Here is a 24,714-nt window from a genome sequence, read left to right as displayed (position 1 = left end):
AATATATATATAATATATAATATATAATATATAATATATATATTGTTTTTAGCATACAAAATATATGCTACTGTAGAAAATATATATTGTATATATATTATATATATATTGTTTTTAGCATACAAAAATATATGCTACCGTAGAAAATTTATAAGGTACAGATAAGCAAAAAAGAAGGGAATAAAAATTACTATAAAGTCCCCATAACAAGACGACCACTAAAAATATTTGATCGTAGCCTGATCACTCACACACATACATGCACACATGATATAGCCTATGTAGGAGGTCTGGGCACACTGTTTCCTCACCTGCTCTGTCATATAATAGCATACTATAACATATCCATGTCGATAAATATGCTTCAATGTCATCTTTTTTAATGGCTATATAGTATTCTCTTCTATGGATGCCCCACCATATTTTCAATTAAGCCCATGGTAAAGAATTGCAAACAACTTAAAAATATCTAGAAATGTTATAAATATCGTGGCGAACAGCCTGTTATGTGAATCATGTGTATCCTTAATTATATCAGTTCTGTTCTATTTTAATAGATAATTGCCATGGTTCATAAACATGCATAAGCTGGGGTGGTGTGATTTGCTGTTAATACTTTTGGCAGAATATAGATTCCAGTGCGTAAAGGCAGGCCTGGGCAGCTTTATCTCAATCAGCTCTCTTGGTGTTTTGATTTGTTTTTGTTTTTTGTCCCCCAACCCTGCTTCTGTCTCTTGAATGTTGTTAATGAAATGGAATACCCACCTGTCAGTTTTTCTCTATCTTCAGGAATGTGGAGAGCGGGTGAAGGGAGAGGGGTATGGGTCACGTGGTTTATAACTTGCCAGCCACCGCATCAGATTGGTAATTTCCTTTTCAGGCACCATCCCCTTTGGAAGTGTCTAGAGTACCCCCAAGACTCTAAGCAGGTAGTGGGAAGGGATGAGAGGTAGCAAGCCAGTGGAGGGAGGTATATTTGGGATCAAAGACTCCAGTACAGTCTGGAAGTATCTACCTTGACAGAATGCAACCTTTGTTAGCAAAGGACTGGGAAGCTTTACTAAAAGCATTTTCTGTAAGAAGGATTAGAGCTGGGTGCTTGTTTCTTATTTATATTCATACTTGCAATTTTGATTTTGCTTTTCTCCACTTCTCATGGCTCTTTGGGACATGCTTAGTGCTGGCTACATGCTCCAACATGCACCATTATGAACCTTGGAGTTCATTTGCAGATTGCATCACTTCCTATGATTCTATCCCTTCTTTGCACACTTCTTGTCTATTTCTCACTTTATTCTGTCTCTTTGCAGCCATCATTTATGGCCACCAGCTTTCTAGGGATGTTCTATTGGACTTTCCCTGAAATAATGATGCTCCAAGATGAATAGTACATACTTTTACTCAAACTTTAATGGGATCCAGAACTAGGCTCTAAAAAAGATGCAAGAGAAACATAAAATTAATCAGTCATCTGCTCAACACATATTTTGGGGGGAAGCCATTATATAGAGTTCAGTTGAACGAGCGCTACCGAGTGGCCACTGCGCTGACGTTTAGGCAGACTTTCACCCATTTTACAGATGAAGGAACTCAGGCCTGGAGGGATCTGTGCTTCGTCCCAGGCTTCACAGCTAAAAAGTGGGGAGCCAGGGTTCCCTGCCAGCCTACCAGCTTTCAAAGCTTTTGGAAGTCACAGACCAGGCCGCCCCCCAGGAGCAACCAGAGGGAGAGACCTTCAGTGGCTAATGCCAGTTGGAACAGGCTGATAGTTTTATTGAAGGAAAAGCAGAAAAGAATGGAAGGAAGACTAACAGTCCTATGCTGACATTTCCACTGCTCAGGCGACGGAGGACCCCTGACTCACCTGCGGTGCTGTTGATTCGAGGCCATGACCTAGGGCAGAAAAGAGAACCAAGGTCAGTGTCAATGGCATGTGGGTCACACACCTTCCCCAGAGGACTGGGCAGCTATCACATGCATTTCCCAGATCAACCTATGGAACGATTTCCTCATGTTCATATTGTTCTAGATCTAAAACAACATCTCATTACAGAGAATCTGGAAAAATAGAAAAATGCACAGAGAAGAAAACAACTCCGCCCCAGGTAATATTTTGGCAAATCTGCCATACATATGTGCATGTGTTTATGATGAGGTGTATGCGTACATCTAAACATATAGCTGCATAAAAATAGCACAGGAATGTATGGGCTGCTGATGTTAAAAATGCGCTATGTGTCTCTAGCTATTATTCAAAGACATGATATTTATTGGCTGTGATTTTTTAGAGGGGACATTTAGGTTCTTGCTAGTTTTTATTATTGTGAATAATGTTGCAGGGAGCATCCGTGCTTGCATTTTTCATCTAATCCCCAAATATTTCCATGGAGAGACTCCACCAAGTGCAGTGAAGGGGTCAGGCAATGGGGGTCTTCCAAAGCCCTCACTGTAGATCACTCAGGTGCCTTCCAGGTGGGCTGGGTCAATTTAGGTGCTAATCCACAGAGAGGACAGTGACCATCTCGCTGGATTTCACCACCCTTAAATCCATCCTTTAAAATGATTCTACTTGGCACCTGATTCCTTATTTTACCTGTTTTACTTCCCTGATGCCTAGTGAGCCTGAATTATTATTATTATTTTCCAAGTGGTTTTAGGCTACTTGGATTTTTTCTGCTGTGAGTTGTCTGTACGTGTGTTTGTCCATTTTCTAGTAGGGTCTTTGCCTGGCCAGCACATTCACGTTGGACAGGGTGCTTTTGGAAACACCTTTTGATTAGATTTTGGGCAAAGACTGGAAAAGCTCTGGGGTGGTGGAAGGCTCTGGAGGATGCTGCTTCTGTGAGCCAACTTGTTTGTGCCTTTAATAATCCTGGGCCTCACACAGCATCTATCCTCCGAGGCTCTCAAAGTACGTCATAGGAGCAATTAATTGAGCATCGCAACACACGCCGGGTGTAAATATTTATGAGGCCTGGTTGGTGGCTGGGACATCAGGCCCCCAACAGTTAAGCTGGGAGATGTGAGTAACCAGGAGGCCACGGCCCTTGAGTCTGGCTTCCTGCTCACCCTTTGTTCTCTTCCATTTTACTACCCAGATTGGCCCTGTGGGGTGGCTAACACTGTCCCAAGTTTACAGACGAGGAGACGGGAGGTTCAGAAAGCTCTTCAGCTTGCCCAGTCCCACAGAGAGCGAGGGACCTGACACCAGCCTGTCGGATCCCCAGATCCTCGCCACCTCCCCGGCCTTGCCCGTGGGCGGTGGTGAGTCGGGAAGCAGTGTGCAGCTGTGGTCTCAGAGCCCTTGTGGTTCGCTCTTGGCGTCCTTTCAAGCTGCCCGAGATTCTGCAGAAATTAACAGTAAATCAGCCAGGAAGGAGCAGATCATTTATCTGGGGCCCTAGAGCTCTCTCTTGACACTTTGAACACAGGGCCTCTTCCCTGACATCTTCGTCTTCGATTAAGGCCTCCAAAGGCTCCCCAGACCTGTCACTCGTGACACGTGAAATGCAAATATGTTTTCTCGATTGTGAATGGCGAGCCTGATGGGAGTGTGGCAAGCCAGGCCCTTGCCTGGAGGCAGCGAAGTGTGTAAGCCCGAGCCCAGGGGTGAGGAAGAAGATGCTCACTCTCCCCGGGGAGCCTAGCAAGAACTTTGGCTTTGAAGCTAGGATTCTGTCCTTCTTCTGACCTTGGCTTCACCTGGCTTTTAGAATCAAAAACCGTTAATGCTAAAAAGCTCATCGGAGGCAATGTTGTCCAATTTGTTGTTCCAAGTTTCGGACCCTCAAAGGCAGACGTGGGGTTGTCTGACGCCTATGAAGAGTGGAGCCTGTCCCGCACTGAGCGAGGCTCCACTCCGGTGGGCAGGCTTTCCCCGCTTTGCGGGTGCAGCTCAGTTCGGAAGAGGTAAGTGACTTGCCTGAAGTGGCCCAGCAAGCAATCAGTAGAGCTGGGAAGTGTCCCACTATTATTATTTCCAAGCCGACAGCAGCGACGTAGACCGCTGAGCTGTCTTGCCTTGGAGCTTCCTCCCGATTGTCGAGGCTGTGGAAAGTGGCTTCTCGGATCCACGCTGCCTCTCGGTGGGGTCCCGAAGCAATGGCGCTCATTCATATGTCATATCCTCTGGGATTCTGCACCCCAGGGCTCTCTGTGTGTCAGTGCAAGCCCAGTGAATTAGCAGAGGAAGCCTCAGCAGAGCAGGGAGCAGCACTGTTACTCCAGCTGAGCCCGGAAAGGGGGGAGGGAGGGGAAGAAGGCTGGAACCTGCCTCTGAGGGCCTGGGAAGGAGGAGGTCCCGGAGGGGACCTGGACTCCACAGTTATGTCTGGTTGCTGTGCAGACCAGCAGCTGAAAAGGTACCTGAAAAGGCTCTTGTGTTAATGCTCTTTGCAGTCTGACAGCCAGGGTGATTAGCAAAAGAGGAGGCTGCTAGCAAACTTCATGGAGATCTGATGTGTTCTTTATGCTCAAGCAAGCCCCATGTGTTCATTAGCAAGCTGCCTCTTACCAGGGAACTACAAGGATGCTCCTTGGCTCCTTTGCATCAATGGCATCCATAACACGGCCACATGCGAACGGGCCTCGGCTGGATGGTGGGCTGGCTTGGCAGCCACCTCTCTACTGTTCCCACCCCCTGCTCCTTCCACCTCTGGGCCTGAGGGCAGCAGGCCTTCCTCTGCATCTCTGGCTTGTGCAGGCAGGTGTCCACATCGTGGTGGGGGGAGTTCACGGAATATGAAATGAGCAAGACTGACCTCCAGCGGTTTGTGGTTTTCAATATTTAAGCCTTATTACAAATAAAGATTTTTAATTTCCGAATTATTTTTAATTTTTAATACTTCTTAATAGTTTAATACACTTAATAATTTTTAATCCTGAATGGGCACTAAATTAAAGCTATCCCTCCCTTCCCCCACCCCCTTGCTGCCTGGGAGAACTGGATCTGATTGTGTAGGCAGGGTGCACTTGCGTCTTATCCATGGGAACAAAGTTTGGATGGTGTGTTTTTCCTGTCCCATAGAGACAACATTGGGTCTTGTCTCCAGGCTCAAGCTCCTGGCGTGGAGATAATTCTTCATCGCCCCCTGGAGTGTGACGTGTGTCGTCCCCTCTGGGTCTCCCCAGGCACCCCCCTGCTGGAGCAGAATGCACAGCAAGCCCCTTGGGAGACGGTCAGGGTGATTTCACCTGCCAGCCCACTCCCTGTCCCAAACCTCCAAGATTGACTGGCTCGGCTCCACGTCTCACCTTAAGAAACTGCCTGCTTCTGACATTAAGAGCTAAAATTCTAATTTTTGTCAGACAGTTGATAACAGTTGCTAAATCTAGAGAGAAATGAAGGTGACTCCGAAGTTCTAAATTCATTGCCTTCTTCCCTCTATTCGGATGCCTGCTCTATACTGGTTAAGTGTGAGCCTTTTATAAATCATTTCAGCAAATCTCCTGGCAACTCTCGGTGGACAGGAATCTTTATCTCAATGTTAGGGTTAATTACCAGAACTGGTCCTTTCATTTTGTGGATGGGTGGGCTGAGGCCCAGCTTACCCCATGAGGGGAGTTGGGGGTGCCACGGTTCCCATGCAGCCAGTCTGCAGGTGGGGTGCACCCTCCTTCCCCTCCAGCACTGGAGGGAGGTGCAGGTTTGTATCAGGGAGCTGTGGGAGCTGAGGTCTGGAAAGGCACGGTGTGCCCATGCTCAGAGAGTGAGGAACCAGCAGGGGTGAGCTAGAAGGCCTGCATGGTCCTGGAGACAGGTGGAACTGGGTGAGGCACTAGGTAGAGCCTGCTCAGAGCTGCATCTCAGAAAGGCCATGCCGGTGTGCGTAGGATCTCCTGGAGAGGGAAGGACGTAGCTCCCTGTGTGGCCACCATAGCCCTCATCTGCTCATGTGGCACTTATCCAACGGAACTCACACTCCCATAAGCAGAACAGTACAACTCGATTTCTCAAACTCCCTCCACCAGGCCCCCAGCCCCTAAAATGGAGACCAGGCACCAAATAGAGAACATGCCTAGAACATGGCCTGGACTCACAAATGTGTGGCCAAGTAAGCATGAGTGAGTGCACGGACGAGGGAATGAATGCAGGGCACAGGTGCACAGGGAAACGGAGATAAGAGGGGTGTCCCCAGAGTAGAGCAGCTTAGAGACCCATGGCCAACCAAGTCTGGGTCTCTCCGTGGACCCGCCTGCCCCAGCAAGGCCTGGCAGAGTGTCAGCTACATGGGAGGAACGTGCTTCACACACGTGCATGGGTCCCACATAGACCCCTCTAGAATAGGCTCTCGTTTTCATTACAGATCCCAGACTGGAGAACATCTCCCAACACCCACATTACTTTGAAGTAGAAGAAACTCACACCAGGGTGGAATGAAGTCAATGCTCATAATTAATTAGTGAAAGAGTGGGCTCATTTGTTAAAGGAATCCTTGATTAGTTTCAGGAATCCTCCTCTTTTCTGTTTTAGTTTTATAAAACAAAACACATTTGTGGGGCATGCGGCAACCCGAAGGGATCCTAGGGAAAACTCTGGGCTGGGGGGTCCCTGCCCCTGTCTACCCCCTCAGGGTCCCCCTGGGGCCTGTGGGCTTCCCCACCTCTGAGCACTGCAGTACTGCTTGCCCTCCTAACACACTAGGAGAGTCAAAAGGCAGTGTGGAGTTACGAATTTCTTACTCAAATCTCATTGTTAAACCTTGTGTTTTTTTCTTTCCTCAACTAGATTTTAAGTTCTCGGAGGACAGAACACATGTCTTGTGACTCTGATCCCTTTCATATGGGCTCTCCATGTCCCTGGCAAATACTGAAGGAGGAAAACCACCGTATCTGGCATTGGGATGGTTATACCGCAGAGGAGCAGGGTGGTGGCCCTTGCCATCAAGATGCTCAGTGCATGGTGGGGGGGCAGTGAAGACTGGTATTGCAGATCACAAGACACTGTGCCACGTGCTAGTTTGAATCTAGCGCCCTTCCAGCCAGTGGACGGCTCCCAAGCCCATGGCCTCCACCCTCTCCCCGCCCTCCCTGACTTGTTCTGTCTTCTCTCTGCATCTCTCCATCCTTCCCTTCTGCTAAAAGTTCCTTCCACCACCTATTTAAGTATCTAGTATGTGCCAGGCACAGGGCATCGTTCAAGCCCACGGCATCCTGGTAGGTCCTTCCAGCCCTTCTTCCTCCCAACCCTTCAGTAGTGTTTCCTGAGCAACTGCCATGGGGAGCTCCTTGTGGGCGAGCCCAGGAAAGGGATGGGGCACCACACTGTAGTCCACGTACCCTCTGTGAAAGCACTTGTTGCCCTCTGTAACGCTCTCAGCCGGCCACACCTTTCAGAAAGATACTCCCCTTTCTGCCCATTGAGGAGGGCCAGAGGGAGCAGTATTCTTATGCATCTGTCAGTGCCATGGTTGCTCAGGGCCCCTGGAGGCGGGTAGGGTGAAACCAGAGAGGTCAAGAGCAACAAGCAGCAGCTTCCCCCCCACTCCCCCCCCCCACCAGGTCTGTCTCCTGGGTGAGGGCTGCCTGCTGGGAGGGTCCAGCAGGGGGCCTCCTAGCACAGGAACAGGGCTCCTGCATCTGAAGGGTAAGGACTGGCTCTCCTGGGCCCTGAGGAATTAAACCCACCTGTACCTTGCCCCCACCTCCACCCCTCCCCCGGGAATTAACTATTTTGCAGGTGTTAGTGGCAAAAGGGAACAAATGGACAGTCAGTGAGGTGCAGATTGGGAACGTTGGAGTGTGGGACGTGAGTGACAGTGTTAACTGTAGTGCTGTCGTCAGGAATGGGAAAAGAGACTCCACTCGGAGTGTGAAGGCATGGCTGGGAACCTCGTGGGCAAGCCCTTAGCCTCCCTGACCCTTAGTGCCCCCCTGGGGGCCTGTCTGTTCCTATCACTGCACGTGGCACAGTGTCTTGTGATCTGCAACACCAGTCTTCACGTCCCCCCCACCCTAGACCGAGCATCTTGATGGCAAGGGCTGTGTCTGCATCTCTGAATTTCCCTGTCCCCAACGCACTGGCCTCTCTCCCCTTCCTCCTACCCTCTGGGCCCCCGTCTTGCGGCTTCTTCATTCCTTCCCGTTTCCTGGAGGTAGTGGTTAAGGGCAGAGTAAGTGCTGGGCCCAGAGGCCCTCCTACTCCAACTCCGAAGCTTGCACTCGCAGTAACCATGCTAAAGTGGAGGTTCTCAAACTTGAATGGGCACCGGAATCACCCGGAGGGCTTGTCTAAACACCGGTGCCTGGGGTCCACACCCGAGTGTCTGATTCCAGAGGTCAGGGCCCGAGAATCTGCATTTCTAAGAAGTTCCCAGGTGGTGCTGATGGATGCTGGTCCAGGGACCACGCTCCAGGACGTGTTGCTGTGAGGCTCTGTTATGAATGTGGATGTTCTTCGCAGGAGCGCACTGCGCATGCCCCTTCTTCGTTGCAGTCTTGACAGGAGCAGACTGGAGACTCACAGGAACAGAAAACGAAATCCACACGACCATGTCAACACCGCAGAAAGTTGTGGTCACTTAGAACCCAGGATTGGCACTCGACTTGAGGTTAGACTCTGAATCCAAATCCAGCTGTCACCAGGGGCGAGCTCTGTGACTGACCACAAATGGAACCTCTTTCAGACTCTTGTCTAGTCCATAAAATGGGAATCAGAATAACTACTTCAGAGCAGTATTGTGAGGATTAAATGCCAAAATTCCTTTCGTGGTGGCTGGTGCACGTCAGGCACTCAACTACTGATTTGAGTTTGGGCTCGACTGGACAACATCTATCAGTATGTTTCCGTTTTCTGCACATGTGGGGTTGCGGCACGGGATAGGAGTGGATATTGGGGATTCAGCGCGATGAATTCCATGGGGAGTTCTAGGATGCATTCGTATCAGTAGTGTGGACGTGTCGTGGATGTGGTCCTGTGTTTTTCTTGGATCACCTCCTGGACCGCATCAGCTGGGTGGGTCCCCAGCGCTCAGCATCTGTGTGAGCGTCTTGTGTGGCCCGGAGGCGCATGCGTGTTTGAGTGTGTGTGTGTGTGGGGGGGTGGCCGGGGACAGCCCTCTGCACCTGTCGGAGGAGCTGACCCCTCACCTAACTAAGGGTTGGCAGTATTGAGGGGAGCCGCAGGGAGTGCCAGGGCTGTTTTAGATGCCAGTAACAATATGGAAAAGTCTAAGGTTTACCATACCACACCCAGCTCATCAGCCTTGGGGAAGTTACTGATCCTGGGCATGCCTTCTTCTCTCCTATAAAAGGGAGACTGATAAGACCAGAACTGTGGGGATCCAGGGAGACACCACCTATTAAACTCTTAAAACGGCACCCAGCGCATGGTCACATGATGGGCACATGACCACTCCGTGATCATTAGCCCCTGTTTTTTATTGAGAACCTGCCATGTTCCAGGCGTGCTACAGGGGTCACCCGTTTCATTCCCACATATGTGCACTGCTTTACATACAGGGCTCAGTGGGGGACAAGGCAGCCTACTCATTTGCTTTCAAATACCATTTCTAAAGCATATGAGGAGCTGAGATGGGAAATGGGCTTGTCAGAGTGAGGTCGCTCCGTGAGTGAGCGCGTCGGGTGACACTGAGACCCGGCGCCCCAGGCCGGTTCTCTGCGCAGCCCCGCCTGCTCGCAGCATCCTTCTCTCCTCGCCGCCAAATGCTGATAATTGTAATTTGTACGGAGAATGAATTCATGGGTTTAATAGTTCTCGAAGTAAGACAGTAGACCCAAATATGTAGTTTTCAGACATTTTGATTTGATTTATATATCTCAAATACTAATTTATACTCATCTAATACTTTCATTATAAAATACGCAGTGGTACAGAGATTTGTATGCATATGGGTTTTTTTTTTTAATTTGGGTTTATAAATGGTTTGGAACAGGTTGCAGAAACATCGTCTGTTGCTCTTTTTAATATATCTTGAGCATGCTATGACACATCCTGAAATAATTTGCTGCGGAAAAGCACTGTTCTTTCTCTCTCTCTTTCTCAAATGTAGCTGTAAATATTACTTTGATGTATGTGATTGCTGCAACCATCTTCATTTGAAGGAAGTCTTCTAACCCTTCCAGCTCCCATCTCTTGCTATTGTCAAGAAATAAGAAAAACTGACTTAAAATGCATTATTCAAATGTATTTAATGTAAACATTGAACAAGTCTGAGAACAGCCACAATTTTTCCTTTGCTTAATGTGGTTTTGACAATATTTCGAATATTCTGTTTTACAGGCATTCATTTACTCTTCTTAGGAAAAATAGTTTTTCAAGTAAATCTTAGGATGCTAAGAAAGTCCCAGGGCCTGGAACATAGTAGGAACTGAATGGGTGTTTGGTGGTTGACCTGAGTTGAAGTGTGCTAGGATGCAAGGCGTGGTATAACATGCTGAGACCCTCGTGGCCCTCTGGGCAGAGAGACTGCTCGGGCAGGGCTCAGTGAGGGAGCTCTGGCAGGGTACAAGGAGACCTTGCAACCCCCTCTGGGCATCAGGGTGTTGCCCAGGGTCTGGCTGCTGGACAATGACAGAGCTGGATTGGGCTTTAGGATTGGGATCTTGTCATTTACCAAGTTAGTCCGCATTCTGAGCTTTCAGGCTCTGAGCCCCTTGGAGGTAGGACTTTGTCTTTTTTCTCTGCATATTCCCTAGCCTGTGCAAGCCCTAATGTCATGACTGCTTAGTAAATGTTTGCTCAGCTGAAGGACAAAGAGAAGAAACCGCATAGGTACATGGCTTCCTCTATTCTCCTCACTTATGAGAGCTGGCGGTGGGCTCGTGGCCTGATGCATCTGTGATCCATCATTTAAATCGTTCACCAGCTGAGAATGGAAGTTTCCATCTTTGTGGCTGTCTCCTGGGCTGTTTGGACCCCTGGTGGGTGGTGGAAATAGCCCTCGTCAGAAATGCTGTGGGTGCCCTGGGGCTTCCCAACCTTTCCTTGCATCGCACGCGGGCTGGTACTTCAACCCACATGAGGTTCTTGTCCTTCTGAACCTTGGTCTCCATGTGACCTCTAAGACCCCTGGCAGCAATAAAATTCTATCACATTAACCTGGTGTGTGTGTGTGTGTGTGTGTGTGTGTGTGTGTGTGTGTGTGTGTGTGTGTGTGTGTGTTGGTCGGCTGATTTGCCACAGACTCCTCTATGGATGTTCGCTCCTCTATGAATAAACAAGTAAATATTCTGACCTATTTTTTGGCAGACAGAGGTTCTGGTTCAGATCACTGGGTCCTTCTTTTGTTGCCCTTCTGTTGTCCCTGGGATGAAAGAAAATAGATTGCAGTCAGGAAATAGCAAGAAGCTAGGGGAAAAAAAATAATTAAGTGCATTCATTCACAGAAACAACCACCCGGTCAGATTTAAGTAATGAACATCTCACAAATAATTCCAAATCTCTCTTTGCATTTCCACTGGGGTTAAAAAAATAGCTGTGTTTCAAGTAATTTAATTACTTTAAAATATATGTATATATTTTAATGTAAGAGCTTTCTTCTACAAGGGGCGGTGGTGTGGGGTGAAGAAGCACCCCAGTCAGGGTGGAAAGTCGGCCTGCTGTCCTACATCAGCAGGCTCACTGCGGCACCCTCCCTGTCTCTGTGACATTGTTCTGTAAAATGAAGAGCATCATACCTTCAACACATGGTTGAGGGGAGGCTGTCAAAGAAGGACAGTGCCTGTGGACCAAGGAATGTTCTAGATGCTTCCTGTGTTAGTCGAATTTGACCCCAAGCTAGCAGACATCATCCAGGGTAGGAAGGCAGATTACTTAGCAATAGCAGTTCAGATTCAAATTATATTTATTGGAATTCTATATAATTTAGATACTTTGCTATGGCATTTACTGTGAAAAGATTAAATTATTTTAAATTGAGTTAATTTGCTCACACTATCATAAACCATCACTATTATGCATCCCTCATTCATTTAATTAGCCACATTTAATATACTTCCATTTCTTTTGCGGGTATTTCGTGAGTTTTAGCAGAGATTTATTGATAACAGTTTCGTCAGCAAATGCTCCTCGACAGCTACCTCGTTAGCTCGGCTGACCTCCTTGTCCGGGTTCCCACCACGTGGGGCAAACTTGCTTCTTCTTGGTCCTTGTACTTTCGCTACCCCCACCCCCAGGCCTCTTTCAGATACTGTTTATTGTCTCCCTTCTGCTTCTGAGCTCAGCACAGGTGCCAGGTCCTCAGAAGAACCTTCCCGCCCTCTAAGACTGGCTCCTTCACAGTGTGTGTCTGAGTTGTAGTTTTACTTTTGTCTTAACTCGTAGCTTGTGATCATGTCTGCCAAGCTAGCTCAATGACCATGCCCTCGAGGGCAGAGATGTGCCGGCTGTGCATCCGTAGGGTCGGGGAGAGCGCCTGGTCTGCAGCGGGCCCTCAGTGGGAATGCCTGTGCACGCAGGAGTCAAGGACCCCGGGAAATGCCTATCAGTGACCAGAGATTGTCCATCTAGGATTTTGTGTGCAGCCTATAGGCTGTGATGTAATAAATAAAAAATTTAGTGAGGGGCACCTTAGTGGCTTAGTTGTTTAAGCGTCCAGGCTCAGATCATGATCTCAGAGTCGTGGGATGGAGCCCTGCATCGGGCTCCATGCTGGGTGTAGAGCCTGCTTAAGATTCTCTCTACTTAATTATTGTATTATTTCATATATTTCATTATTTGCTGTTTATCTGGGTAAAGCTTGATTCACGCCTACATCGGCACCCCGACTTCTAAGTTCTCAACGTGGGCATCTCTTTCCCGGAACTTTTTGCTTGGTTATTCTCTAGCAGACACAGGCCCTTTCCCCGTGAATGGCTCCGTTGCTCATATAGTTTCCAAACCAGCAGCCTGGGCACTAACCTTGAGTCTCCTCTTTCCCGCCCCCCTCACCAACAACTCCATGCTCTGTTGACAGATCCCCGGATGTCTCCTCTCCTGCCCCTTCTTCCTTGCTCAATTATGTCCTTGCTCAGTCTTCGTTCTGCTCTACCTGAGGTCTAACTCCCAGCATCAACCCCTTACCTGATTTCCTGGCCCCCTGGGCTCCAATCCACCCACCAAAATGCCACAGGAGTGACCTTTATTTCTTTTTTTTTGGACCTTTTCTATTGTGTGTTTTATTTTATTTTAAAAAATTTTTTAACTAACATATAATGTATTATTTGTTTCAGGGGTACAGGTCTGTGATTCATCAGTCTTACACAATTCACAGCACTAACCATAGTACGTAACCTCCCCAATGTCCATCACCCAGCCACCCCATCCCTCTGACCCGCCGCCCCCCCCCCCCAGCAACCCTCAGTTTGTTTCCTGAGTCTCTTACGGTTTGTCTCCCTCTTTGGTTTCATCTTGTTTCATTTTTTCCCCCTTCCCCTATGATCCTGTGTCTTATTTCTCAAGATCCTCATATCAGTGAGATTATATGACACTTGTCTTTCTCTGACTGACTTATTTCACTTAGCATAATACCCTCTAGTTTCATCCACGCCGTTGCAAATGGCAAGATTTCATTTTTTTGATTGGCTGCATAATATTCCATTGTATATATATATACCACATCTTCTTTATCCATTCATCTGCTGATGGACATCTAGGCTCCTTCCACGGTTTGGCTATTGTGGACATTGCTGCTATAAACATTGGGGTGCATGTGCCCCTCCGGATCGCTACATTTGTGTCTTTGGGGTAACTTCTAATTAGCAGGATATTATCAAGTCACCTCCCTGCTTGAAAATCCACACCACTTGCCCCTTCTGGGGGACAAAATCCATACTCATTCCCATGATAGCCGAGATGCCTGCCTCAGCGGTCTTGAACACAATTTCTGTTGTCTGTGTCTCTGTTCCCTCCTATCCTGTGCCCCCACCAGGGCCCCACACTGTCCTCAATCTGGGCCCTACCTTTGCATGCTCCCGCATCACTGATTAGATTTTTCTTTGGCCTCCTCTCCATCTGCCAAAAACCTTTCCATTCTTCCAGGTCTAGTTCCAATGCTAGTTTCCCTTGAGTTCTGTCCTGCTTCCTCTTTAGGACTTTTGGTATATCTCTGTTTTACTGTTCGTTCGTTTGTTCATGGACCTGTTCATTCATTAACTCAATGAACATATGTCAGATCTACATTGTACCAGGCTGGATGCCACACAGTGGGATGCAGTTGTTAAAGAAGATGGATGGAGTCTGCCTCATGAATCTTACTGCTGTTGGGGAGATAGGCCATAAACAAGTAAACAATCTTTTTTTTTTTTTTTAAACCATAGTGTCTTGTATGTGCCTGTTCATGCGTTCATGTCCCCCTGGACTAGCGGCTTGACAATATAGCCGTATCCTGGGAATTGTTTCTCTCCCAGCACACTGGCTACCTGACCTCAGGAATGTTTGTAAGATACAAATAGATGTATCAATAAAGAATTGACAAATGACCTGCCCGTTTGGGCTCATCCACAGAAGCAAGCCGTGCCCTTCATGTGCCGAATCCTGTGGGTCTCTCTGCTACCAGGGAAATTCTGACCTGTCCCTGCACAGAGAAGGAGGCCCTCGGTATCATGTCAGAGCATTTGTGTTCTCTGACAGCCCACGTAACATTTGCCTAAATGGCTTTAACTAGTCCCATTGTAGGAGAATGGGAGAGATTCTGAGAATTTCCTCAACCTCTTTCTAAATACCTTAAGAACCCAACATCCGGAAGCTACCTTTACTTTTCCAGATAATCTGCTTTTGACTTTTTAACTTTAAGAAGAGAGTTGAATTCAAAGTCTTTTTCTATTTGATGTTGACAGTAACCCTCAGCAGTAGATGGGCAAGTCTCCTTCTCAGCTCCAAGATACAGATGAGGACACAGGGGCCCTGTGAGCAGTGGGGTTGGGCTGGAGTGACCAGGCTTGTTGCAGGCCAGGGCTCTGACTTCCGGCCAGGTGCATGTCAGATGTGCATTAGGGGAACCAGGAGCCAGTGATTTTCAGAAGCTCAGGGCCAGACCCTCTGAAAACCACTGCGGAAGAGAGAGAAGATGGGTCTGGGAGGAGTTCCTCCTCCCACAACAGATTATGTAAGGAAAATATTAACGAAGCTGACAAATAGCCATTTACCTGGATAGTAAGTAGTTAAAGTTTATGTGCTTTGGAAATGCATGGAAAAAGCAGAGATTAGAAATCAAAGTGGTTGCTTCCCTATTTCCAGCTCCCTCCCAGTTATTTGGCTTTGAATTTTGTTCGCTAATCTCAAGGAAAACTGAAATGTCCAGCTCCACGGTTTTACCCCCTACCAGATTTCTCTATTTTAAATCATTCTTTAGGGTTCCAGTTTTTAGAGACACATTGTTTTAAATATCCAATGTTGAAAGAATCATAAAGTTTCAGTCACAGAGAATGTTGATTAAGAATGTTAATCATCATGGGTCAAGATTATTTGCTTTACATTAAATCGAGATCTGACCTTGGAAGGTTCAGTGTTCCCAAGTTGGCCATTGCCTCTGTGAACCTGGGAATGACAGTTCCGTTTACTACAGCAGGGTAAGTAGATACTCACCATTTTATGAGGCCTCAAACATTTGGGACCAGCTGCCTTTCCTGTGGGCCACTCAGCCTGTCCCACCCACATTGTAAAATGAATCACATCAGCAGTTTTAAACTGCTGCCTTATTACTTGTCATTGATCCTACTCAAGTGCCCACCAGGGAAGCAATACAAGTTTATTTATTGCTCAGAGAACTCAGCACATCCTTGGAAAAGTAAGAGATGCCACTGGCTTGTGGGGAAACTGAGGCACAGAGAGCCAGCGGGGGTGAGCCAATTAATTGTTCTTCCAAACAACTCACATCCTGCCGAAAAAGAGCAAGAACACATCGCCCCACACCATCCAGCCTCTCTTCTTGATTTCCTCCTAGCACTTGAGGTTCAACACTTTCTGGCCATCTTTGATTTTCTTCTCTTCTCTACCTCCCTCCTGCATGGTCAGTTAACAAAAGCCATTTGGTATCCCTTCACAGGTTTGTTTTCTTGTTCCCTCCTTTTTCTATATACCTTCTGTGATTCCCATTGCTTTTTGAGTAGACCTAACCTACCTGATAGTTTAGAACTGGTGGTCTAGTTCCATGGTGGAATCAATTTATACCTGTTGTAGTGGGTTGAGAGGTGTCTATCAAGAGATATGTGTGCCTGGCACCTGTGAATGGGACTACATTTGGAAAAAGTTTCTTTGAGAATGTAATCCTGCTAAGGATCTTGAGATGAGATCATCCCAGAGTAGGGTGGGCCCTAAAACCAAGGACAGAGAAGAGAGAAGAGAACATGGAGGAAGGCTGTGTGAAGACCCACATGAAGATGGAGGCAGAGACTGGAGCCATGGGGCCATGGAGCCACCCAAAGCTGGAAAAGCTGAGGAAGGAGTCTCCTGTAGGGTCTTCAGAGGGCGCACAGCCCAGTTGACACCTTGATTTTAGACTTCTGGGCTCCCATTCTATACATTCACAGGGATCTTGCAGACTCCCGAGAAATCACACAAATTGCTCTTAAGCCGTAATTCTCCTCCATTGTTGAGTCCAAGATCGTGAGTGGTAATAATGTATAATACTATGTAATGATGATAATGACAACTCAAAACTTACATGGGACTTACAGCTTCCTGGCTATTATTTTGCATTTCACACATATTAATCCATGGAATCCTCACAGCACCCTGTGAGACTGGTCCCACTCTATCCCCAGCTCTATTGGATTTCTTCCTCTTGTGTTTAACGCATGCTCTATCTCCTCAGGAATTGATGCATGTTGGGATCCTGAGGAAATAGGCCCTGAAATGGAATCACTCAGAAAGTGCATTAGGGTGAGCTCCTGGAATCAGCCCCCAAGGAAGGAAAGCAAAGGAGCAGGATTGGCAGAGGGAGGAGGTGGGCTGTGCTCTGGTGCTGTCATCGTGGCCCTTCACCATTGTCCCGGGCTGTGGTAGGAGGGCTGGGCTTTTGTGCCCTTGGTGGACCAGTCAGTGAATGCGGGCTGTACCAGGGAAGGCAAATCCAACCAAGGCAATTCCCAAAGAAGTTTGAGGGGGACCTAGGTGGAGACTCACAAAGTCTAGTACAAAATCACACTGATTCTGACTCTTTAGCAAGTCTGAGTTCTCAAAGTCAAAATGGGCCTTGGCTCTATTTTTCAGTAGGAGAGAACCTATCGACTGCATGTTAGTGGTCATTTTTCTTATCTAGGACCTGATTCTCACTGAGAATGACTAAAGATTACCGGAGGTGGACAACCAGTAGCATTGAGAAGGGTAGTTGATAATTCAACCATTTCAGCCAGGTCAAAAGTGTGGGTTACTCGATTAGAGAGATACAAAGTCCTAGCATTAAATATGACCTAATTTGTTGGTTTAGGTTGTTTCTTTTTTGTTTTCTGATTTTTCTTTTGAGAACAACCAGCATGTGCTTATTATCTCATATAGCGGAGGATAACAACATAGAACTCTCCTTAACTTCAGGAGAGTGAGAAGCATCAGCTAGAAAAATTGGAGACCTACTGCTGATAGGGACTTTACACGAAGTAAAATTAAGCTGTTCAATAATTTTGGTCTTTTAGCCAGCCATTTGTTTTGGGTGCTTGGGTGTACTGGGTGGTCATCCATGAGGATCTGGTCTAATTTAAATGCAGCAGCTTCTTCCTTGGCAGCGAGTTAATTGCCCAGTATTTTCCCAGGTAAATAGAATATTAGATTCCAACATGTCCTTTTTTCTTTTAAGCAGGAGATTCAACTTCATTATCTAATCTAGTACTTCATAGGCATTAGAGGTTATGTCATCGGACTTAACTCTAGAATTTTCTTGCTGTGTCTGGTGAATGGTTTTGAATGCTCCAGTGAAGTTCTGCAGAGCATATTATTTAAGAGCAGGTCATGTCTGTTCATGTGATATGATTTCTTTGGCTAAGTCAGTTTCTGCCACTCCACCTGCAAGCATAAGACATTTGTTCCTCATGAGGACTTTGAAAATATTGACGCCATAACCTACTGTTTTCCCTATATCATCATCAGGTTGGCTGTAGAACCTTGGAACACTTCCATAGAAATAGCACTGTGTTGTTTTTTTTTTTTTCTCTCTCAGCCTCTGAGAGATGAACACTCTACAGTGGCGTGGGTCTTCAATGACTGGAGGAGTTGATCTAGAAAGGGTGGTGGCACCAGCTGTTTTATAGGGTCTCCTGGGATCCCAGTTTGAGTCCAGCCCAACCAACATGACCTCATATTCATTTGCACAGTCCTTCAAGAACTATGAACTCCACCATGCTATGTGTTACTCCCACTTTGTCCCAGCATCACCATGGATTTAATTTGTGCATCCATGAGATTTCCTTCCATTTCACACAATCCATGAGACTTTCTACTCCCTTATAAAATCCATGGGATTTTTTTTTCTTCCTTATAAATCCACAGAATCGTTTTCTCTCCTACACAATTTATCAATTCTTCTATGATTATCAGTTCTGTTCTCTTAGTTTCTGTTATCATGCCCTCAGGAGGATGAGAATGCACCTGCTATTTTAGCATCTTTAGAGATGTTACATCACCTTTTGTTTCCATCTTAAAAAAGTGCCATACTGTTATTAGTTATCTATTGTTGTGTATCAATACTATCACAAACTTAGCAGCTTTATCAACACATGTTTATTATTTTACAGTTTTGGGGATCAGGAATGTAGGCATGGCTTTGCTGGGTCCTTTGTTTTAGGGTGTTTTTGAGGCTTCAGTCAAGGTATCAGCCAGGGTTGGAAAGCTCCATTGCTCCTAAGTACATGTGATTGCTGGTAGGAGTCAGTTTCTTGTGGCCTGTTGGGCTGAGGGCCTCAGGCCCTTGGTGTCTGTTGGCTGCTACCCTTAGTTCCTTGCCATGTGGACCTCCCTAACGTGCCACTTGCCTCATCAAAGCCTGCTAACCAAGAAGACAAGAGGAAGTTGCAATCTTAGGTAACATAATCACAGAAATGACAACCCATTTCCTTGAACCTCAGGTCTTGTTCACACTTCAGGGGAGGGGATTACACAGGGAGGAACATGACTATCAAGAGATAGATAATTGGGGGGGGGTCACATTTTAGTGACTGTCTGCCACACATATTGTCTACTTAATGTGGAAGCATGACTACAGATGACACTTCAGTAATATCTAGAAGGGTTTTTTGTGAGCCTAAAAACCAGATCAGCTCAAATCTTTCTGCAGCTTATTTCATAACTTTTTATGACCTCTGAAAATGTCAGGCCAATTTTTGAAGGTTTTTCAGCTAATTACAGAAGGCTCCAGCCAAGACCAGAATAAACTGGTTCTCCAACTCTTTTGCGCATGAGAGGCCATTGCAATAATTTTTTTTTGTAGCCGGATGCGATGCTTCTAACTCCCTTAAAATAGTCCACATCAGTTGTCACAACTTTTCCAAGTGAGCAATGCCCATTTTGTTTCTTCCACTTGGTCCCTAAGCTGTGTGGGTGGTATGTGCAAACTTCCTTCAAGTGGTATATTTCTGTACACAGTTTTTTTCTAAACCTAGGAAATGCTTTCCCTGAGCATCTGGAAAAGCTCAGTTTCTCGGGAATTTGATGTGCCATAGCCTAGATGCTGGATATCATTATGTGTTTCACTGCTGAACCCAGAAAAGCTGAAGGGCATGCACAACTTTTCTGCCACACTTTTAAAGAAAATTTTGAACTTGAACATATTTACATAGGGCCTATACCCTCAAGCTCATGAAGCCCACCATTCATCCTGACTATCTTACACTTTCCTATATGCTGACTAGCCCCTGAAGATTTGAGCTGGTGACCCTTTCCAGAGGAATTTGAGAGGGAAGTCCACTCAGTAATCAGTTGACTGTAAAGAGATGTTTTAATTGCTATCCCTCACATATTCGCACCTTTATAATGGTTAATTTTATGTGTCAACTTGGCTAGGTTATGAAGCCCAGTTGTCTGGTCAAACAATAGTCTAGATACTGTTGAGAAGGTATTCTTAGTTGTGATTAACATTTGTTTGTTTGTTTATTTATTTATTTATTTATTTATTTATTTATTTATTTATATTTAGATACAGGCAGAGAGAGAGAGAGAGTGCACACACTACTGGGGGAGGGAGGGGCGGACGGAGAGGGAAAGAGAGAATCTTAAGCAGGCTCCATGCCCAGCGTGGAGCCTGACGTGGGCTGGATCTCACAACCCTGAGATCATGACCTGAGTCAAAACCAAGAGTTGGGATGCTTAACCAATTGAGATACCCAGGTACCCCAAATGTGATTAACATTTAAGTCAGTGGACTTTGAGTAAAGCAGATGAACTTCCATAGTGTGGGTGGGCCTCACCCAATCAGTTGAAGGCCTTAAGAGCCAAGGCTGAGGTTTTCTGAAAAAGAAGGGATTCTGTCTCAAGACAGCAACATGGAAACCATGCCTGAGTTTTCAGCCTCTGTCCTGCAGAATTTGGTCCAAGATTGCAACACAACTCATATTTATATGAGTTTCCAGCCTGCTGGACTGCCGTATAGATTTCAGACTTGCCAGCTCCCAAAATTGTGTGGGCCAAGTTCTTAAAAGAAATCTCTCTCTGTATGTATGTATGTATTCTTTTGGTTCTATTCCCTGGAGAACCCTGACAAATATACTTCTCAAACATTTAGTCATTGGGAACTGCCTCTCAACACACAGGGAAGAAAGAATATGTAAGTAACAGGTAGTAGGTGTCTACCATGTGCCAGATACTGCTGTAGGTGTTCTAATTTAATCCTCACAACAGACCTTCAAATTAGATGAGGGCAATTCATGTTGTCCTCATTTTACAGATGGTGAAACGAAGACTCAGGGCTCCAGTCAATGAGCTTCCATAGTTGGACAGATCTTGGTGTAAAACCTGTTCCTTCACTGGATGGACTCCACGTGTAATAGACTCCACTATATGCCACAGCAAGTGCCTGGTGAACAGAGGAAAGATATGCACACAGGAGACTTTTTGTCCTGAAGGATCCTTCTTGGGCTCATCAAGGCTTTGAGCTGGTTTCTGCTGAGGAGATCTAGTAGTGGGGCCATGGGAGAAGATCCTCTCTGGTTGCCATGGCCCCCACTGTGGGATGTTCTCTTTCCTCTGTGCCCGAGTCACACTGGAGTTTGAGTGGCCAGTGAGGACACGGTGGGAGCCCTTGTCTTTGGGACATGGCCTTATGGCCCACCTGGATTGTTGCAGTGAACCCATTCCTAGATAGCCCATCGGAAGCTACATTTGCTGGGAGGCAAACACCACTGATGAGGCATGATTTCAGCCCCTGCTCGGAGGCAAGAATGCAGCAAGGTACTCCCTGAGTCTCCAGACACCAGGAGATCACAATCCAAGGACTTTGGAGGCTATTCCTGCCTTGCCTGGCACTACATGTGTAACAGAAAGTGAAGGAAATGGCCCAGATATAGGACAGACTTACATTCTGAAGCAGTTTCAGCTTTGAGGGAATTGCCCAGAGGGTTCTGTCTGTCTTGTCCAATGTCTCCTAGCTGTTGTGTTTATAGCTACACTCCTGGACAGTGATTCTGGACCAGCCAGCTGGAGGGGAAGGGGAGTTTGGCTGTGTAACTTCAGGGTTAGAGTTAGGGTTTGAGCCCAACTACTTACTGCCTCATTGTGTTGTCTCACCTACACCACTTAACCACCCTGGGCCCACAATGGTTACGTGGTGTAGGCATAAAATCAGGGTAGGACTGGTTGGTGTGTCCATGATGCACCATCACTAAACATATCGTGAGTATTTTCTTGTCTCCGCGTTAAGCAGTGGTAAATCAGAGTCCTGATTCACAAGCAGCTGGAAGTCTAGTGGCAGAATTTTTAAAAACCATGTCATAAGCGGGGTGTGCATATGCATCATTCTTTCCATGGCTTAGCAGGATGACTTGACTCATGGGTCCTGTGCTCACTGAAGCCCCCCTACAAGAGCTCCTTAATTGATCTCCTTGACATCAACCCTTTTCTCCACAAGGAGCCCCTATAATTTTGTCTCGGCTATCATTTCAACTCTGCAGTTTTGTTTTACAAACCTATGTTTCAGGCAAACTGAACCTCCTGCTGGGCTGAAATAGAACTCTTTGAGATTCTCTTTGTTCATGTGGTCTCCTCTGCTTGTGATTCATTTCTCTCTCTTCCTCTTCTCCTTCTGCACGTGCACAACTTCAGCATCTCTTGTTCTTCTGGGCCCACCCAGCACAGATGCCATCTTTTCCAATCATCTTTTGAAAATGTGTCTAGGAAGGGGCGCCTGGGTGGCTCAGTCAGTTAAGCATCCAGCTCTTGGTTTCAGCTCAGGTCATGATCTCATGGGTAGTGAGGTTGAGCCCCATGTAGGGCTCCATGCTCAGTGGGGAGTCAGCTTGAAGATTCTCTCCCTCTGCCGCTCACCCCACTCTTGCGCACACGCACTCTCTCTCTCTCTCTCAAATAAATACATACGTCTTTAAAAAATGTGTCTAGGAAGAGGTCCCATGTCCCTCTGTGAGTTAGAATGGTTCTTGCTCTCTGCCTTAGTGGATGACAACCATATTTCTTAAGCCCCCACCCTGTCCTGAACCTAAGCCCTCTTCTCCTGCATCCTCATTGAGAGCTCCTGAGAGGCTCTGTCTCATAGTCAGGGGAACAAAGTCCTCTCAGACTTAAATCCTTTACTGAACTGAATTGAAATTGGGAAGCAGACCCTGGTGCATTCCACAAGTCAAATATTTATTGAGTAACTACTATGTGCTGGGCATTGTATTAGGCCTGCGGACACAGGTGGGCAAGACACAGAAGGTCCTACCCTCATGAAGGTGGCAGCCACATGCATGAGAACCAAGCTGGTGAGCAAGGAGCTCATCCCTCTGCCTTTCTTTTATCCATGGCTTCTTATCTTTGTTTACTCCTGATTTGAATGGCTACATAAATTTCCAAGACAGTCCACCTGGTTCTGACCTGATTTTTCTTTTGTTCACAGCTTTGACTACTGACTGCTGGATTTATACCTGGCAAGGAGGAAACCCCTTTCTGAACCTTCTTCAGGCTCTTAGGATCCACTTGGGCTATACTCCCTCCTCTAGCTTCCCCTGACTCAGAGAGAGGCTCTGGGTTCTCTGTTGAAAGGGACCAGGCTTGGATTTTCAGGGACTGCCACCTGCATGGTCATCATTTTTGTGCACATCTCCCACCCAAACTTTGAATTCTTGTCACCCCTTCCTCACACAGAATAGCAGCAAAGGAAATATTTGTGCATGAGAAGAGCTATAGACAGAGACAGGACTCTCTTGAGGGAATTACTCACTCTTGTTTATTAAGGCAGAAAATGGACTCAGAATATTCCAGAAGAGACCAGCTCTGTTTATGGGTTGTAGATGCAGAGTGGAGGGTGCTGTCTGAATTTACTCCTTCCTTTTCCAGAGTTTTAGCCTCGACGGTTTTCAGAGCATGAGGCTGAATGGAAAGATAGATATCATCTCCTTAAACCTGCTAATCTTATAAATGGGGAAAGTTGGACCCAGAGAAATGGAATGACCTGCTCAAGTTAGCCAGATGCTGACCGTGAAGGTTCCGGCTCAGCTCCTGGCTCCGCCTGTGGTGCTCAAGGTCCCTTTTATTTGGTCTTTGCTTCCCCAGTGCTTGTCCTTCTAATTAAACCTCTTTGTGTGTCTCGTGAATAATTTCTCCTCATTTTCTTTTTAATCTTCTTGAGGAAATAAAGAAAGACAAAAGAAAGATAATCTAATTTAGAACATAAGAAAGTAATCCTGAATCCTTTATGTCCAGTTTTCAAGAAAACCCACAAAACCTTATTCCCATTTACTTTTTTTGTTTAAATTTTGATTCAGCAAAAGGAAACAAATGAACCAAGAAAAACCGAAGTCTTAGAGATCAGCTTTTCAAATGCTTTCTCTTTCTCTCTCTTTTTTTCTTCAGTCTTGACTGTCAGGGGACGTAGCTTCTAATAGACCATCAGGGTATGTAATGAGCAAATACAATAACAACAGTGAATTACCCCTTTTATACATCCAAAGATGTATTCATAGTGAAATTTAATTTATAGATGGGCATGCCTGAAAGATTTTGGATGTGGCTAGAAAATGACTTGAAAAAAGCAATACGTGTATTTTTAGAAAATCCCTCAAAACAAATGCTTGATTTGTGCCTGGTTAGTACACACCCAATGAAAACTCAAGAGTAAAAGGGGACATTACTGACCTTCTGTGTCTGCAGGGATGCCAGGGAGGGGCCTCCAGCTTACAGGGCAGGAGGGGCTTTTAGAGCATGTGGTCCCTCAAGATAATACGCGTTCCTCCATTTCCCGGCCCAACACATTCTGACTCCAGAAGGTCTGAAGAACGGAAGGGAAATCAAGACAGGAAAGGGAAATAAGAGGGAAAAGGGAAGATTCTAGAAGACGCCAGCTCCTGGGCTGGGCTCCACCCTCCGTCCTGTGGGAATCTGCAGCACCGTTGCCAGCAGTGTTTCCCCTCCAGTCCCATCCTATCTCACTTCCCCCCATCCACCTGCCACGTTGCGGCGGGACCTCTCACTGTGCTTATGGTCCATGTCCCAAATGTGGAACACAGGCCTTCCGTGGTCTCCCTGACACTTCCCACAGCTAGCTCTCTGTGGCTTCTGCTTTGCACCCTAATGTCGGCCATCATGAGCCATTGGCCTGTCCCTGCATGGGGCTGGTTGGAGTATGCTGTGAGAATTAAATG

General features: G+C 46.4%; 1 protein-coding gene across 2 annotated transcripts in view; it reads right to left on the bottom strand.

Moving 5' to 3' along the window:
- Nucleotides 1–24,714, bottom strand: part of CLNK (cytokine dependent hematopoietic cell linker) — a 160,767-nt gene that overhangs the window by 70,412 nt on the left and 65,641 nt on the right. For both annotated transcript variants that reach the window (XM_028089168.1, XM_028089173.1), the window contains exons 3-4: nt 11,196–11,264; nt 1,865–1,893 (exon numbers count right to left, since the gene is read on the bottom strand). In XM_028089168.1, the coding sequence (XP_027944969.1) occupies nt 1,865–1,893; nt 11,196–11,264 (98 nt within the window). The remainder of the gene's footprint in view (nt 1–1,864; nt 1,894–11,195; nt 11,265–24,714) is intronic.

This window comes from Eumetopias jubatus, unplaced genomic scaffold (genome assembly GCF_037043125.1).
Source record: "Eumetopias jubatus isolate StellerSeaLion01/CBP00866 unplaced genomic scaffold, mEumJub1_p1.0 scaffold_2, whole genome shotgun sequence".
Taxonomy (NCBI): Eukaryota; Metazoa; Chordata; class Mammalia; order Carnivora; family Otariidae; genus Eumetopias; species Eumetopias jubatus.
The sequence above is the reverse complement of the archived record's forward strand: the minus strand, read 5'-3'. Positions and strand labels throughout refer to the sequence as shown.